Raw genomic sequence first — 15,983 nt, 5'->3', positions numbered from 1 at the left:
CACATCATTGGACTTGTGCCCCAAAAGGGTAGACTTGAATGTGTGACCTAGCTGAAAGGCTGAGTTGCTAAAAAGGCAGAGCATCACAGCAGAGCTACAGTGAGAAAGGGGAACACCCAAGAGGACGAGAACCTGCCATATCTTGGCCTGTCCACTAGGAAGCACTGCTGGTATGTGTTCCCCTTCACAGGAACCCAGATATGAATACAATGAACCATAGGGTGGGAGTACAGCCAGATAGCATTCTGACCCAATCCTATTTCCCATATTATATGATAGAAGGCTATAATTCACATTGTGGCCAGGATACAAACCTCACACACCATTGCATTCAGGTGATGGATGTCTCAACCCTTAGGTGCACCTGTTCATTCCAAGATGGCAAGAATCAAAGCTAGGTTTACTGAGATTTTCTGAAATGCTGTGCCTACTGCTTAGTTGGATCCAAGTTCTCTACTGGTTCCAAGGAACGCTTGGTAAAGCTAAGGATAGGTGCCTGTGTGTGTTTCTACTACGCATACAAGGGCCTACCAAAGACACTGTCCAACCCAGAGACACTTGTGAATTTCATGCTGGAGCCAGAAGCAAGCCTCAATAGTTTCTTTTCTGGCTTAGAATCAGGAACCAGTTATAAATGAAGGTAGGTACCCTGGATCCAATAATGCTCTAATAAAGCTTACTCCTATGAGAGATCAGACACAGATCTATCAGCATATTTATGATGTCAGATTAAAGAATATCAGAGCAGTGTCACAGCCCCTTATAAAAAGCTCTAAATCTAAAATAGGACCAACAGCACTCGATCTTCTTCAGGGAACCTTAGCAATGCAGTTTCATTCCCTGAAGAAGAAAACGGATTCCAGGTCTCCCTTTTTTTGCCTTTACTTTGGAGGGTTACAAAGAGACTCTAAAAGACAACAAGCAGTCCTTTCTCAAACATCAGATGGATCTTGCAACACCATACCTGATTTCTCCTACAGATGCTGTGCAGCAAAAGTCTTCAGATTTGTGAATCTCAGAATCAATAGAACTGAGATAGGTATAGTACCTTTACATCCTAAGGAAGCATTTGACCATTGTACCAGTTCTCAGCCTGCCAGATTCTCATAAATCTGGTTCTGGGCAGCTGATTTAGCCCTTAGAAACCTAAGAGAAACTCAGCAGTTCCTGCCCAGAACCAAGTGAGCTCACAATTCCTGGATCAGGTAAACTGCCTTTTACAATTTCTGATAGTAAATGAGTTTAAGAATGGATTGGTCCCTCTCTTCTTGCCTTCAGGGCAAGGGTCTGATAGATGGAGCATTGGAATGGGAAAATCTCCCAGGCAAGCAGGGCTCAGAGAGAGACAGACAGACAGACAATGTGTGTGTCTGAAAAAGGCCAAACAGGATGCATAATGTGAAAACTGTCCTCCAACTTAGAGATCCACCATTTCAGATCCGATCAGAAGCTTGTAGTGCATTTCCCCTTTCCAGTGTTGCAAAGACCTTTCCACTGATTGGTTTGTTTATGCTACTATGTTGAGCACAGAATTAGTAAGGCAAGCAGCTCTACAAAGATCCTGGTGTTGGAAATATAGTCCCCTACCAGATTTCACTAACTTGGGCAGATCTGGGGCCTCAGTAGTGCAGAGCCATTAGACAAGTGATGCAACAGTCAAAGATGTCAGATCCTCATGCTGGCTGGATCCCAGGTAATCAGATCCCTTCTTGGCAACTGTGCCTGCCAGTCCTTAATGTTTGACTATTGAATCTGGATTCAGACTCCGACCCTGGATCCATTTGTATCCAAAGCCACACTAACCAGTCACAGATCTATACTCAGCATTTTCTTTTTAGTAACTCTGTATAGTGCTCTGTGGTGGATCCAGGTTTTGCTGCTCCCAGATCCATACCTGGTTGCCAGATCTGGGTTTTGCAGCCCCAGATCCACACTAGGCTGCTGGATCTAAGCTCTGTGGATGCAAATCCTTTGGAAATTGGATCCAAAAAACAAGAGAGCCACTGTAGGCACACAGCTAGGTCTTCTGCGACAACCTGGACAGACCCAGAGACCTTGACAGTGAACAGCCTGAGAAGTCTGTCTAGTGCAGAGGTGCAAGATGCAGCCAAATCCAGTGGGACGCTCCTCAAAGTGAATGCTGGACTTATTCAGTACCAGCTAGCTGACTGGGCTTGAGGCGCCTCCACTGTGAGCCCACACAAGCCCATGCCAGACAGACATCTCCTCATGTCTTTTCATAGAAAAACCTGATTAAGACAGTAACTATAAAACAAAATTTGCCAAAAAAAGAGCAGAAAGAGATGGGGGGGGTGGAAAGAAAAGAAAACCTGATGAGGAAAGTATAGAGGACATTTTGTATGATCTGAGCTCACTGCATCTTCAGCAGTTAGAAAGGAACTGAGGCGTGGTTGGGGCCACTCTCCTTTTATACCCTCAAAACTCTCCAGGATCAGAGAGAGAGGAAGGGGTGAATGGCCCCAATGGACGCTGCTCCAGAAAGTTGCAGATGCTCACAGTGCACCCAGGTGCCTTGATCACACAAGTGGGAATATGCTGAGGCCACTTGAAGAAGTACACTTTCCATCAAATCAAGGGCCTCTCATAGTCCTGGGGACATATGCTCATGATGACCTTATTTGCTACTCATGAAAATGGGAGGGACTTGAAAGTGGCTTTGGCTGGGCATTTAGATCGATACTTTATTTATAAATTATTTATGATTCAGGTTATAAACAGTTCACTAAAATACTGATGGACCAGGAATGCTTCTCAGAAGTTTTGGATGTGGAAAAACTACCCTAAATTTTTAAAAGGAATTATTTTGATATTTTAGATATTTGATCCCACATAGCATTATATATAATTACAAAAATCCATACATGAGGGAGGCTACATGCATGAGGAAAATTCAACCAGTCACTCATCTACGCTTCTATAAAAACTCTGATGGGGTGACAAAGGGCAACTCAGATGTGTGGCTTTTGAAATACCATCAAGTACATAAGATCAGTTGAAAAGAATATGTTGCTGTAGCTAGAGCTGAACCTAGGAGAGGGTGATCAGGCCCATGGGTGCCAACATTCAGGGATGCAAGTCATCACATTTAGGAAACACATTTAGGAATGATTTTGCTTGTGCCTTCGAGGAGGGCGGGGCGCTGAAAACATTTTCTGCCTTGGGCAACCAAACACCTAGGGTTGGCCCTGGCTGTAGCTCAGTTAGTACAAACAAGTTCTCTAAACACTAAGGCCTCCTCCTCCATTCAAATCAGCAAGTGCAGACCTCCACCAACGTCAATCGGACTCCACCTGGCCACAGGGAGACGTATCCCAACACAGAATTAGGTCCTAGAGAGCTACTTCCAGTAAACTTGAGGTTTAAACGCCATTTGAACTACATCACACTTTAAACAGCTCTTTTCCCCACTGTAGAACTGCAGATGAAAGAAGGGAGTAAAATTCTCATTTAACTTATCAAATCTCAAATATATGTACAAACATTGTAATGTGGTACTTTACACTTTTTCTGCAGGCATTAGCTGCTGTTTGCATGGTTATTGTCTTTTCTCACCTCAAAGTTTTAATCTCTCATCTTACTACTGTTCTCTTTGTTAATACAAAATAAGCGGGGTATAAGTTACCAAGATTATCATGGAGTACATTTTGATTATTACTCAACAGTTTAGAAAATACACAATGGAAAAACAAATGCATCCTGCACAGTAGTTCTTTGTGTTTGTCAAGACCAACTTGAAAAAATAAAAGCAATTACAAAAATAGCGCTAAACATTACACCCATCAGGCTATCAATTATTAAGCTAAACTGATGGTTCAGTTCTAAATTATGCAGGATTCCCCCCAAATCTCTTCTTAAAACTAATCCCTGTATCATGACACATACAAGAATACTGGCAATGACTGGACAGCTGATATATTATGGCTACTGTTTATCATGGTTATATATCATTGTTACCTTTCATTCCCCTGCATCCTGTTTGTTTTATCAACCAGTGTTTACCTACTGTCTTAAAAACTTACATTGTAAATTCTTTGGGGCGGGGACCATTTTTTTATTATGAGTTTTTACAGTGCCTAGTATAAAGAGTGTGGGGGAGGTGTCTCTAGGCACTCTTGCAATACAAGTAATAGTGATGCCTCATATACTTGTTATAATATAATGGATTTTGGAAGAAGTTGAATGTTAGTCTGTAAAGATCTCTTGTCCTTTTCAAAATGAAACTTTGTATGAGAATTAAATCTCTGAAAACTTGGATTCAGCTCCTAAATACAATATGAAGAGATTAGAAAGATGGTATATATAGAAAATCACCTTAATTTATTTGTTGTCTTTGTGAGCACTACTGCCTAGCTACAGTTACGCCCCCTGTACTATTTGTTTGCATCTGCACTAATTGGATTTAGTGTTCCCAAGTAATTTATTTTTTAAGTCGCACTGTTACTTACAAGGTCTGCGGCATGTTCAATGAAAATACTGTTTCCAAATTTTATTTTCTGTATGACATCAAGTGGAACATCTGCCCTAAATGTATGTTGTTGATCAATCAGTTGCTGCAAGCGTTTATTTGGGAAAACATCTTCTGTGCAAATGTAGACAGCACCTGCAATCAAAATAAAACCAACCTCTAATATTACACAACTCACATTACAAATATATTTTTAAATTTCATTCCTTTTTCCACTTAACAATGAAAACTCAAATTAGGGAATATTTTCTTCTTAGAACTCTCTCAAAATCTTGGTACTGTTAAAAGGACAATTTTTACTTTTTTTATCCAAACTTGGTGACCCAACAAAAGATACAGCTATGATCACAGCAGTCCTGCAACTGTTCTTTTGGTGCCCAGTGCAGTGATCACATCCTTTGGTTTCACAGACTCCTCTTTCCACTATTCATTGACCCACCAGATGACGCTTTTATTGCATAGCTGCATAATTGCCTGACATTTGGTGTCCTCTTCAGGTTCCCTTTTTTTGACCCTTTCACCTTCACATCTGTCCTTGTTATTTTTTTCTGTTCTCCCCCCGTAATTATATGAGTCCCAGGCTCAGTGGATCCTCCTGATAGGCTGCAGGAGGAGCCTTTAGCCAACCTCCCCAGAACCCAACAGGACTGAGGAATGGTCTCTGGCTTATGCCTTTGCTGTATAGGCACATTATGAAGATCATGTCTCAATGATAAATATACCAATACTGCATTGTTTATTTTATATACCAATAACACTGATTAATGAAACTCATCCTTTGCATCTTTAGGAGTGTCAAATGGGTGTGCGTTTTTACCATACTTTACACACCAGTAATCAACTCCTCACTGGGTTTAAAGAAGTCCAGTCACACAAATCCACACACACATGGCTGTAGGTTCAGCCGTGTGTGTGTGCACGTGTGTACGCGCACACGTCCAATTCATCAAAGCCAGAGAATTTTGCCTAGCAGTATCCATAAGGGCAGCACTTGTACCTCATGGCCATAGCCGCTCCCCTCCTCCCCCAGTAGCTAAATGGCTGGAGTCATTCAAGGCTGACCACCAAGCAGGGAGGACGCTTGGTGGAGCCTCCAGCCCAGGAGCCGCTTCAGCACGTGATTGTGACAATCACAGTCACATAAACACTGACCTGTGAGGGACACGGTTGGTGTATGTGTTTGTGAAATGAAAATGACTGTTCTTTTCCCTTCAAAGGTTCTTTTCCCTGTATTTATAAAGTTTCATTCTGTTATAAATGCGTCTGTTTGCTTGGGTTTGGAATAAAAATTTAGTTATGGAAACTGAACTCATCATTATTATTTCGCAATATATACTGTGTGGCTCTCACATCATTCAGAGACAATAGCAATAGGTGCATGTGCAACATTATATTACTACACACACAGCACTCATTACAAGGTTCATATTGGAATGCAAAAAACAAAATGCCAGGGAGAGCACACTACAGCAATACATATTACTGTGGCTCACTATTAAAATGGTCTTTCAATGCCTCCCGGAGCTGTATAGCTCACTGCTGAGCTCTTCTTATAGCCATGGTATCTGTCTGCTCAAAATCAGCAGATAGCCATACCACTCCACCCCAGCAGAAACTTTTCCCCCTTTGCTTTACAGATATTATGAAGGACATAACAGGTAGCTATAATCATTGAGATAATTTTTTCCATGGACGTCTAACCTCATGAGTAGACAGCTCGAGCTGTTTTTCAAACGGCCAAAGGTAAATTCCACTGTAGTTCTGCACTGGCTTAGCCTGTAGTTAAAGCACTCCTTAGTACTGTGAGGTGGCTGGTGTACAGCTTCATGAGCCACAGGAGTAAGGGGTAGGTTGGTCTCCAAGGACTGCTATTGGCACTTCAATGCCTCTGACAATGATCCTCTGGTCTGGAAAGAAAGTCCCTGCTTACAGTTTTCTGAACAGGCCTGTGTTCTTAAAGATGCCTGCATCATGCCCCTTCCCTGACCATCCCGCACAGCAGTGGTGCAGAAGGATGGCACAGTATGGTATGATATTGTCACCCTTACTTCTGTGCTGCTGCCTGCAAAGCTGGACCCTCAGTAAGCAGTCACCACTCTCCAGCCACCCATCCCTGAAGGCAGCAGCACAGGAGTAAGGGCGGCATGGTATGGATTTGCTTTTGCACTGCTGTTGGTGGGGTGCTGCCTTCAGAGCTGGGCTCCGGGTCAGCAGCTGCCGCTCTCCAGCTACCCAGCTCTGAAGGCAGTGCAGAAGGGTGGCAATACTGCGACCCCACTAAAATAACCTTGCAATCCCCTGCAACTCCCTTTTGGGTCTCCAATTTGAGAAATGCTAGTCTCCCCCATAAAATCTACAGTATATAATATAGTGTAAAAGCATACAAGCCTGGATTTCACAGGGGGAGACCAGATTTCACAGTCTGCGACACGTTTTTAATGGCTGTGAATTTGGTAGGGCCCTAACTATGGGATGGAAATAAAATTATGGGATGGAGAAAACTGCATCATGAGATGTTGAAACCATGTTCCCAGTCACCTGTGTGCAATTCGTTTGCCTCCACGAGGTACTGTAAACCTTTCCCAAAAAACCCTGTGCTAGATAGTGGTGAGTTCCACAGTGGGATAGCTACCCACAGTGCACTGCTCTCTGCATCAATGCAAGCGCTAGTAGCGAGGATACACACTGCTGACACAAGGAACATAATGTGGACATGCAAAAGTGATTTAATTATCACAGAGAAAAATTTCCTCCATGACATTGTTTACAATGTATTAAAAAACCCAACCTCTACTGACAGAGACCTGAAAGACAAAATATTCATCTTTGTGAGATAAGCACTTGGGCACACGTGGAAACCAGCATTTTGTTCCACTTTGTGGTCCTGAATAAATTTGGGTCAGACAGAAACATTTTAAATATGCAACTGCTTGTACGAAGCATATTTTTCACTGGTCACCTGCGCAACTTCATCATTCCACAACAGTATGAGTATGTAGAAGCAAGGTGTTGCATCAAACCCCAATGGTCTGTCTTCATACCATACCAATTTTGTTTAAAATAAAATTACAAAACACATAGAAAGTAACAGGATTTGTTCCTGATCCTAAACTGAGGATTCTCATATACTTCCCACATTATAGTCAAATAGTTGATCTATAAATACGTGCATATAAAGTAAATTCAGCCAAATAAGCAATTTAGGAAAGCTATTCTTAGATTGACACAAACCCTCACCTAAGATAAAATTGTTGTGTAAACCAGTCCAGTAGTGGGACTGTGTGGGAAGAGGGGCTTTTGCTGATTTTTTTTTGGAGGAAAGTTTGTGGAGAACACAGAACCAGAAAATGAGAGACTGACAGAAGACATCTAAACAGAAGCCTGTAAGCACTGCATGGCCTTACAAGAAGCTAGAGAGCTTTTTGAGTCGAAGATGGTTAAAAAGGCTTGAGGCTGAAAGCAAAGAAGCTCTCCTGTTTTTGGTTCCACTTGTCTGCCGAGAAGCAGAACTTTGTACGTTTGTTGTAAACAAAAAAGATTGCATCAAAGAAAATGCCAGACTCCATCATCAGTTTCTACTCTCAATTGGAATAGCCCCAGGGCCATGAACTTTGACTAGTCACTCAGGTCAAAAAGGGGCAACACTTGCAATATGTACTGCTCCGACTGTCTGAGCTCCAAAAACTTGCCAGTCATCTGTCTACCAGACTGCCCCATCAACTGTCATGTCAGAAAGTTGGGTTCTGTTGTTCCTGTTCAAAAACAAAGATTTACTCATTTACACGCACTCAGATCTAATTAGGAACTTAGAAGCACTTTCTCCTCTCCACCCCTCAGACACTGTTTCTGTTTCCCTTCTGCAGGAGTTGTATTTATTACTATGGGCTCTGTGCCCGCTGATGTGCCACAAACCGCAGTTGGCAGTGCAGAGGCAAGGAGATCAATATGCCCAGAACAAAACAACATAACAGCCCCAGGCACTAATGGGGAAGCTGGGATGCTGTGGAATCCAGCCATTACCCTCTCACAAAACTGTGCCCGTGCAAGGAGGATTCTACTGGCAAAAATGCAACTAGGATGAGGGTCTTCCTTTCTGCCCCCAATACCCTATATCTGAACCCATTTAGTTCCTTTCTCCCAGCATAAATGAAGGAGAGCACTAGGGCACAAATGAGAATACATCTGATCTTGTAAATGAGTATAGATCTGAACTTGTGACATATGTAACACTTAGTAGCATCCACGGAAGGAACTGAAGGGGAAGACTAAAAACATAGATGCTTCTGCTCCAATCAATGACATAACCTAGAGCAAAAAAAAAAATGTAAGCCAAGGACTAATTTCTGCCCTAAAAGCCATCCCTGCCTTTTGATGTTTCAAGAATTTTCCATGTGGTTGGACACAGTAGGAAACAAGTTGAGCAACTTTCACACAGTAAACTCAGAGCGTCAAAATTAAACATGATGCTGCAAGGGAGGCAGAACAACAATCTAGCCAAAACATTAGTCATACAGAGGATTAGACTAAAGAGTTCTCAGAATTGACATAAGTTTCTTCCTCCCCATCGAAGTACAAAAACACAAACAAAAAAAATACAAGAGATCGTTGGCTTTACAATAATAATGGTTATGTTCAAATTATCCTTCTAATCTACTTACTTGCACAGACATAGGAAAATTGTAGGGTACAACACAATGCCTCTGACTTTTTTGACTATATGTCCATCAGTTTTGCCCTGTACATCATGACCAGATCCTTTGTGATACTGTAACCTCTGCTTTACATAAGGGATACTTAGCACATGCCCAAGATATTAATGTAACAATATCTGTCATGTGGATCTTTTTTGTCATGTCAGTTTTCATGAAGAGTCGGGGGTGCTGAATGCATCATGATGCTGAAACCTAACACACTCCATCTGTATATGCCTTATGCATTTTGATTAACAAACTTTCCACTACTCTTGATTGTTGAGGGAAAAAGTCAATCATAACTCAATGGAAAGTCATGTCTGATTCTATCCACACAGCCACCCTAATCTGTGTGCCATCAGCAGCCAGCAGTAAAAGTGGAAAGTATTATGTGGGGATGTAGCAGTTGTACACAGCATGCTTTTCTTTTCCAAATGCCCAGTTTCTCATCTTACTGCCAATGGTTCTGTATCCACGGATACAAATATTTACTGCAATTACACAAATTACTTAGCTTAAAGCTAGCATACTCCCTTAAAACAATAAGTAAATCTGAAAGTGTATTGTACTTACCAGATTCTAATCCTCCATATTCATAAGGATACTGCACAGAAAGACACAGCTGCAAACTAATCTGAGTCTTCCCAGCAGAGCTCTCACCAGCAAGTTCTGTGATCCCCACCAAAGGAATGCCACCTCTTAACAAGCTATCTAGTACTGAGCAACCCAGGCTTAGTTTCTGGTGTTGGGATGTGCAGTGATCTTTGTCTTGGTACAGCTGAAGTGCTAGAGAATATTTTTTAAAAGAAAGTTCAGTTTAGCATTTTCTTAATAAGGGACAATATAACATAGCTGCCACATTCTAGGTAGCTCTATGATTGACATTTTTTCCAGATGTAAGCATGATTCAGCCTGTTTTCCTCCCAACTAATAATCCATGCACTGAGGAATCTGCTTGTAAATTGGTACAGATTGCATTTACGCTGATCCCTTCCATGCCAGAACTTTTCCCTCTTCCTGTCCTTTAACGAGACTTTTGGGGACCGCTGCAGCAAGGAAAATCTTGTCTGCATGACTTCAGTGGAGCAGATATGGCCAGGAAGTGGAGGTAGGGTTGCCATCTTTCTAATGGCTGGTGACCAGACTCCTGAGGCCCCACCCCTTGCTCCACCCCTGTCCTTTATACCACACTTCCCCCTCCAGCTGGACTTCCTCTGCTCTGGGACTGAAATGAGAGCTGCTGTAGCCTGACAAGGAGCTTGCCTGCAGGTAGAAGGCAGCCCAGGCTGAGCAGGGACTGGCATGGATTAATGACCTCATTCCTTCCCCTGCCCGGCGGGAACCAGACTTTTGGTGTTTGGTCAGTTCATCTGACTGGACACTGCCAGGTGCCCTTTTTGACTGGACTTTCTGGTTGAAAATTGGACACCTGACAACCTTAAGCGGAGGAGAGCTGCTGAAGGTCAGGATGCAGTATGAAAACATAGAAGGCTCTGTACTTCTGGCTAAGCCTTAAAGATCCACACAGATAACAAGAAATGGTGGATTCAATTGCTCAATTCCTAGCCCATTCCATTAGAGGAGGGCAACCCCTGCACTATGAAATATTCTGGTGGAAATTCTATGAGGGGAATCTTGCAGTGTCCTGTCCCCCAGCCAAGATTTTCCATGTAGAGGAATTATTAGACCCTATAAGACTGAGTACAATCCACTTCTATTTACATTCAGTGCTTCACAGGATCAGGCCCTTTAGGAATATAAAAGCATCTGCTAAAGCAGTGGTTCTCAAAACTAGGGCCACCGCTTGTTCAGGGAAAGGCCCTGACAAGCCAGGCCGGTTTGTTTACCTGCTGCGTCCGCAGGTTCGGCTCATGGCGGCTCCTGCTTGCCACGATTCGCCGCTCCAGGCAAATGAGGGCTGCAGGAAGGATGGCGAGCATGTCCCTCGGCCTGTGCCACTTCCTGCAGCCCCCATTGGCCTGGAGCAGCGAACCACAGCCAGTGGAAGCCACGACTGGCCAAACCTGCGGACGCGGCATGTAAACAAACCGGCCTGGCCCACTAAGGACTTTCCCTGAACAAGCGGCAGCCCTAGTTTGAGAACCACTGTACTAAAGAATAACAGGAACTTACAGCTTTTTATTTCCTGAATACTTGACTTGACTGAGAAATAATTTATCAATATACTATTACCTGCTATACAAAAAATGTTTTATGCTCTACTTCAACAACAGATCTTTGAGCAATAAATTTAAACTTTTCATTATAGCTCTAAAGTCTAGAATGGTTTTTAATGATGTAAATACAACAACACTTTACTTGTATTGACAGTATTACCTGTAAGCACACAGCTTTTCCTCAATGTACCAGAGACTGTTTTCAGTAAGCACTGTACATCCATACTGGACAGTTTTGTCAGCCTTTGCAAGTCTGCTCCAGAAAGATTCAGAATCTCTTTTATTGATTTTATATTAGCTGAAATTAGAGGAATTCTCATAAATGCTTTTGGATTGATATAACCTTACAAAAGAGAAGGACTTCCATTTATTGTTAATTTACTGAGTACTGGTTAAAAAAAGTTACAAGTTTTGTTTATATTATCAGTGATTTTGAATGGAAAGGGACATTAATGTTTTTCTGGAAAGCTTTAAAGCATTATCAGTCTTAACATCAGATGGAAGTGGGGCCTGAGAGAAGGCTCTGATAGAGAAGCGATTTCACTATGATGTTCTTCTGGTGCACCAAAGTTGAGTTACTTGTGCGTAAACGGTGGCTGCTTTTGGATTTTTAACTTCTTCTTCAAGAAGGCAACAGAAATAAAATGCACATTGCAAATAAAATTGACTAGATTAGAAAAGAATAGCCTGACTGTGTCTGTTCATTTCTTTCCTAATGGAACAAACTCCAGTATTCCAACCTCTTCTTGACTGCTTGGAAGCCAGGACACTACTCTTGACAAGCTTTTGACATGGGAGGTAGCATGCATAAGGGGTTTATCAAAAGCAGATTATTAAGCTGTTTGGAAAAATCACCACTGGAAGAAGAGCGTATCACTTGAAAATATACACACTGTCTCACCAAGTATTTAAATTAGATTTCCAGTATGGATATGATTATGTACAGGTAGATATTATGGTAATAGCAAATCAGGAATGTACACAGGTGGATTAAATTACCTTTCTTAAGAGCAGCTATCACTTTGGGGTTCATGTCAAACTGGTCCCAGTCCATGTCTTGATACAGTACTGTAGTGAATACAGAGCCTGGTGATTTCACAGAAATTGAAGTCTTATCAAACATACATGAAATACAGAACATAAGTATTTATTTCATTTGACCAACTTTGTGGAAAAATGGACATTCAAATATTATTAATTCTTAACAATATATTTGTCTGTAATCCATAGCCCAGGATCTAATTAGCCATTCACATGATGGAAATTCTCCTCAGATGCTCTGGCTACACCCTACTGAAGACAGATTACGGTAACACTGATGAAAGGAACAGTTGGTAATTATTTCAAATTACCTGTAGCTGGACTACAGCTGTACAGCTCCCTAGCTTTTCATTTTCAAAGAGAAATAAAATCATGCAAATGTAATATAAAATAATCCATGACTATTAATATTTCTGTTACCCAGAACTGTTTTGATTTATTAAAACATGGGGTGACTAAATACTACAGCATAATGCGATCCAACTGTTTCTGAAATTTTGATCTAAAAAGAAAAGCCGAGTCATGTGCTATTACTATATAACAAAGCAGCATTATAAGGCTTTTTAATATTTATATAATGGATTGTGCAATGTAATGGCAGACAAGTATAAAACATATTTACAAGACTTAGTTCCCCAGTTAATGTGCTTTTTAAAAACAAAAGGGTCCAGTTATTTGGGATCTATACATAATATATGGAAATGGGTCCTGAGAGCAGGATTAATATATTAAAAAGTCAGTGATTTAAACATAATTTCATTAAAATTAAGACCTATTTAAAACAAACACGATCAATACCTGTCTCAAGGGCTAAGCTTAATTCATCAGAAGAGAAGCACATTTTGCACTTGGTAAAATGAACCCTCTAACCAGCAAAAAGAGACACTTATTGGCTTAAAGTTGTAGTTCAAAGGGGGCTGCATGACATCAAGCATCAGTGGTGGCAAGCAAAAGCAATGGAGATCCCAAAGCACTTTACAAACTTTACCCACACAGTACCATTGAAATGCAGCCACTGCATCATACAAGTGGGAAGGGAAATTTTGAGCAAGAGATGAGGACAAACACCTCTGCTTATGAAAAGTGCTCTAGGATCTTTAATATTCACATGGAGTAGAAAGGATCTTGGCTTTTAAAATCTAATTTACATGCACTAAACTACATGGTATGAAATGCATCATCAGAGAAAGATGAAGAGGAGAACCAGCTCAGCAGGTATTTGAATTTATGGTCCTGGGGAGTTCAGATATTAAACTGGATACTTAAACCACTAAGCTAGAGAGGGCACACAGGTGGTGGTTTTGGTCAGCATTAGAGAACTGTATGTGGAAGAAAGAGAAATAAATGGGTGCCTATTCTTTCCTCTCCTCCCTTGGAACCCTGACCAATCTTCTGAACCACTGTTTTGCATTTGGTGGGTCTGACCCTGCTTGGAGGGGGTGTCACGAAAGACAACTGAGGGAATGCAAGGCATTGACAACGTTATTGCAATTCAAAGCAAAACAAACAGACACAAAAATGCCACACCTCTCCCAGTGCCAGCTCACCCTTCAAGGACAAGTATTCTCTGTCAACCTTAAAACATCCGCACAAATAAGTTATACAGGGTAACTTATCAGCACTACTCTCTCTGTTCCATTTATTATAAAAGTAAAGGGCATGTAAAAATCTCAGACTTCAAACTATAGGTCAATAAACTGAAGAGACAAAAAAAATAGGAATACTTGTGGCACCTTAGAGATGAACACATTTATTTGAGCATAAGATTTCATGGGCTACAGCCCACTTCATTGGATGCATAGACTGGAACATATAGTAAGAAGATAATTATTCATACAGAGAACATGAAACGGTGGAAGTACCCATACCAACTGTAAGAGACTAATTAATTAAGAGAAGCTATTATCAGCAGGGGAGAAAGACTTTTGAAGTGATACTCAAGATGGCCCATTCGGACAGTTGACACGAAGGTGTGAGGATACTTTAACGTGGGAAAATAGATTCAATTAGTGTAATGACCAAGCCATTCCCAGTCTCCCTTGAAACCTAAGTTAATGGCCTTTAGTTTGCATATTAATTCAAGTTCAGCAGCTTCTCATTGAAGAGGCAAAGAAAGCCTGTTGTATGCCAAACAGCCCTGCTACACCTTTCCCCTGGGATTCCAGGAGTGAGGCAGACACGGGAAAACCCACTTTAAAACCACCACCACAGAAATTGGGCTTGTTTTTGACTTAATTGGCTTGTGAGTTGCTTGTTGCTTCTTTTTTTTTTGATCAGCTCCAGGCAGGGAGTGGGGCAGAGCGTGAGGGCTACACAGCAGGCCCACCAGTGTCCCAGACTGCACACCAGGGGGCAATCTAGTCAATACACTCTTGGGGTTCTCAGGGACTGGCTTCTTTTGAAAAGGGATGAGCTTGATTTTTGACTTATTGTGACAGACAGGGTGCTTATTTACCATGTGAAAGTTGGCAACTGCAGGGTGGGGCTGTTCACACCAATTAGAGACCTCTGAGGAAAGCCCACTTCATAGGTGACAGCCCCACACACGGCACCACACTGCACTTGTCACCTGCACAGCAAGAAGGGCGACACTGCGCCTGCTCTACACATGGGGCTCGCCGCCGTTCAGCCACCACAGCCGCCTGAGGCAGGCAGCTCGGGCGGAGCGGTGCCTCCCAACAGGGCGCGAAGCCCCACAGTCGCCGCCGGGAATTACAAAGCCCTGGGTGAGGCCCGAGGCCCGCCTACACCCGCGCTGAGGAGGGCGCGGCTCGCCCCACAGCGCAGGCAGGAGCGCGGTGCTGCTCGCTCCGCCAGTGTCATGGGGACGCACAACACCGGGAGGGTCTTAAGAGTCTGTTAACCCCCGCCGCGGCCCCAGGCTCGTGCTGGGACCAGGGGCGGATACCGGCGGGGCTGAGACGGTAAAACGGCCACACCCGGTCCCGCCTCCAACGTGAAGCCCCGCCCATTTTCCAGACGCTTCCTCTCCCCAGGGAAGCCTCGCGACCCGCGCTCCCGGACCACACGGCGCGTAGGTAAAGCCCAGTCGCCAATCAGGGAGTGACTTGCCTGAGTCTTCGCACGGCCACGGCCAACCACCCTCGCAGCTTGCCAACCAATCAGCGGGCGCCACGCCCAAGAAGGCGAACGGGATGGGCGCCCTAGAATTTATAGATGGCCGCTAACCCGAGGATATTTCTCTGAAGCCGCGCAAGGCGCGCACCAATCAGAGACGCGGTCGAAAAGCCCAATCAGATGCGTCAGGGTCAGGCCAATCCCAGGGAGTCTATTCAGGGCCCTAAAGGAGTGCCGGCTAATCAGAGCGCTCGGAGTCGTGGCCTTCCTGAGGGGTCAACGCTTGGTTCCGCCCTCCGCACATTCCGATTTGCTCATTGGTTACAGGCTTTATCCGGGTTCAGACACTCGGGCGCGAGTGAGGCGTACTCTCCTCCTCCTTCGGGCTTAGTGTCTGGTTTTTCGAGATGCGCATGCTCCTTAACTGCGATACTACATTGGCTGAGAGTATGTGCAGGCCACATTCCATTGGGTGAACCTGGTAGTGGGCGGGTCACTAGTCGGAGAGTT

The 15,983-nt window shown here is 43.1% G+C and overlaps 1 protein-coding gene across 4 annotated transcripts in view; it reads right to left on the bottom strand.

Annotated features, from left to right (window-relative positions):
* The window catches only part of XRCC3 (X-ray repair cross complementing 3), a 30,068-nt gene extending 14,165 nt beyond the window's left edge, over window positions 1-15,903 (bottom strand). Inside the window, exons 1-5 of one of the 4 annotated variants that reach the window (XM_030558653.1) lie at window positions 15,468-15,903; window positions 12,354-12,440; window positions 11,515-11,607; window positions 9,751-9,963; window positions 4,467-4,621 (exon numbers count right to left, since the gene is read on the bottom strand). In XM_030558653.1, the coding sequence (XP_030414513.1) occupies window positions 4,467-4,621; window positions 9,751-9,963; window positions 11,515-11,607; window positions 12,354-12,408 (516 nt within the window). In that variant the 5' untranslated portion in view covers window positions 12,409-12,440; window positions 15,468-15,903. Of the gene's footprint in view, window positions 1-4,466; window positions 4,622-9,750; window positions 9,964-11,514; window positions 11,653-12,353; window positions 12,466-15,467 lie in introns of all 4 variants that reach the window. The other 3 variants (XM_030558651.1, XM_030558650.1, XM_030558652.1) reach the window with 3 other exon arrangements.
* Window positions 15,904-15,983: the final 80 nt, after the last annotated feature.

Source organism: Gopherus evgoodei, chromosome 4 (genome assembly GCF_007399415.2).
Source record: "Gopherus evgoodei ecotype Sinaloan lineage chromosome 4, rGopEvg1_v1.p, whole genome shotgun sequence".
NCBI lineage: Eukaryota > Metazoa > Chordata > Testudines > Testudinidae > Gopherus > Gopherus evgoodei.
Note: the sequence above shows the minus strand (reverse complement) of the source record. Positions and strands in the feature narration are given on the sequence as shown.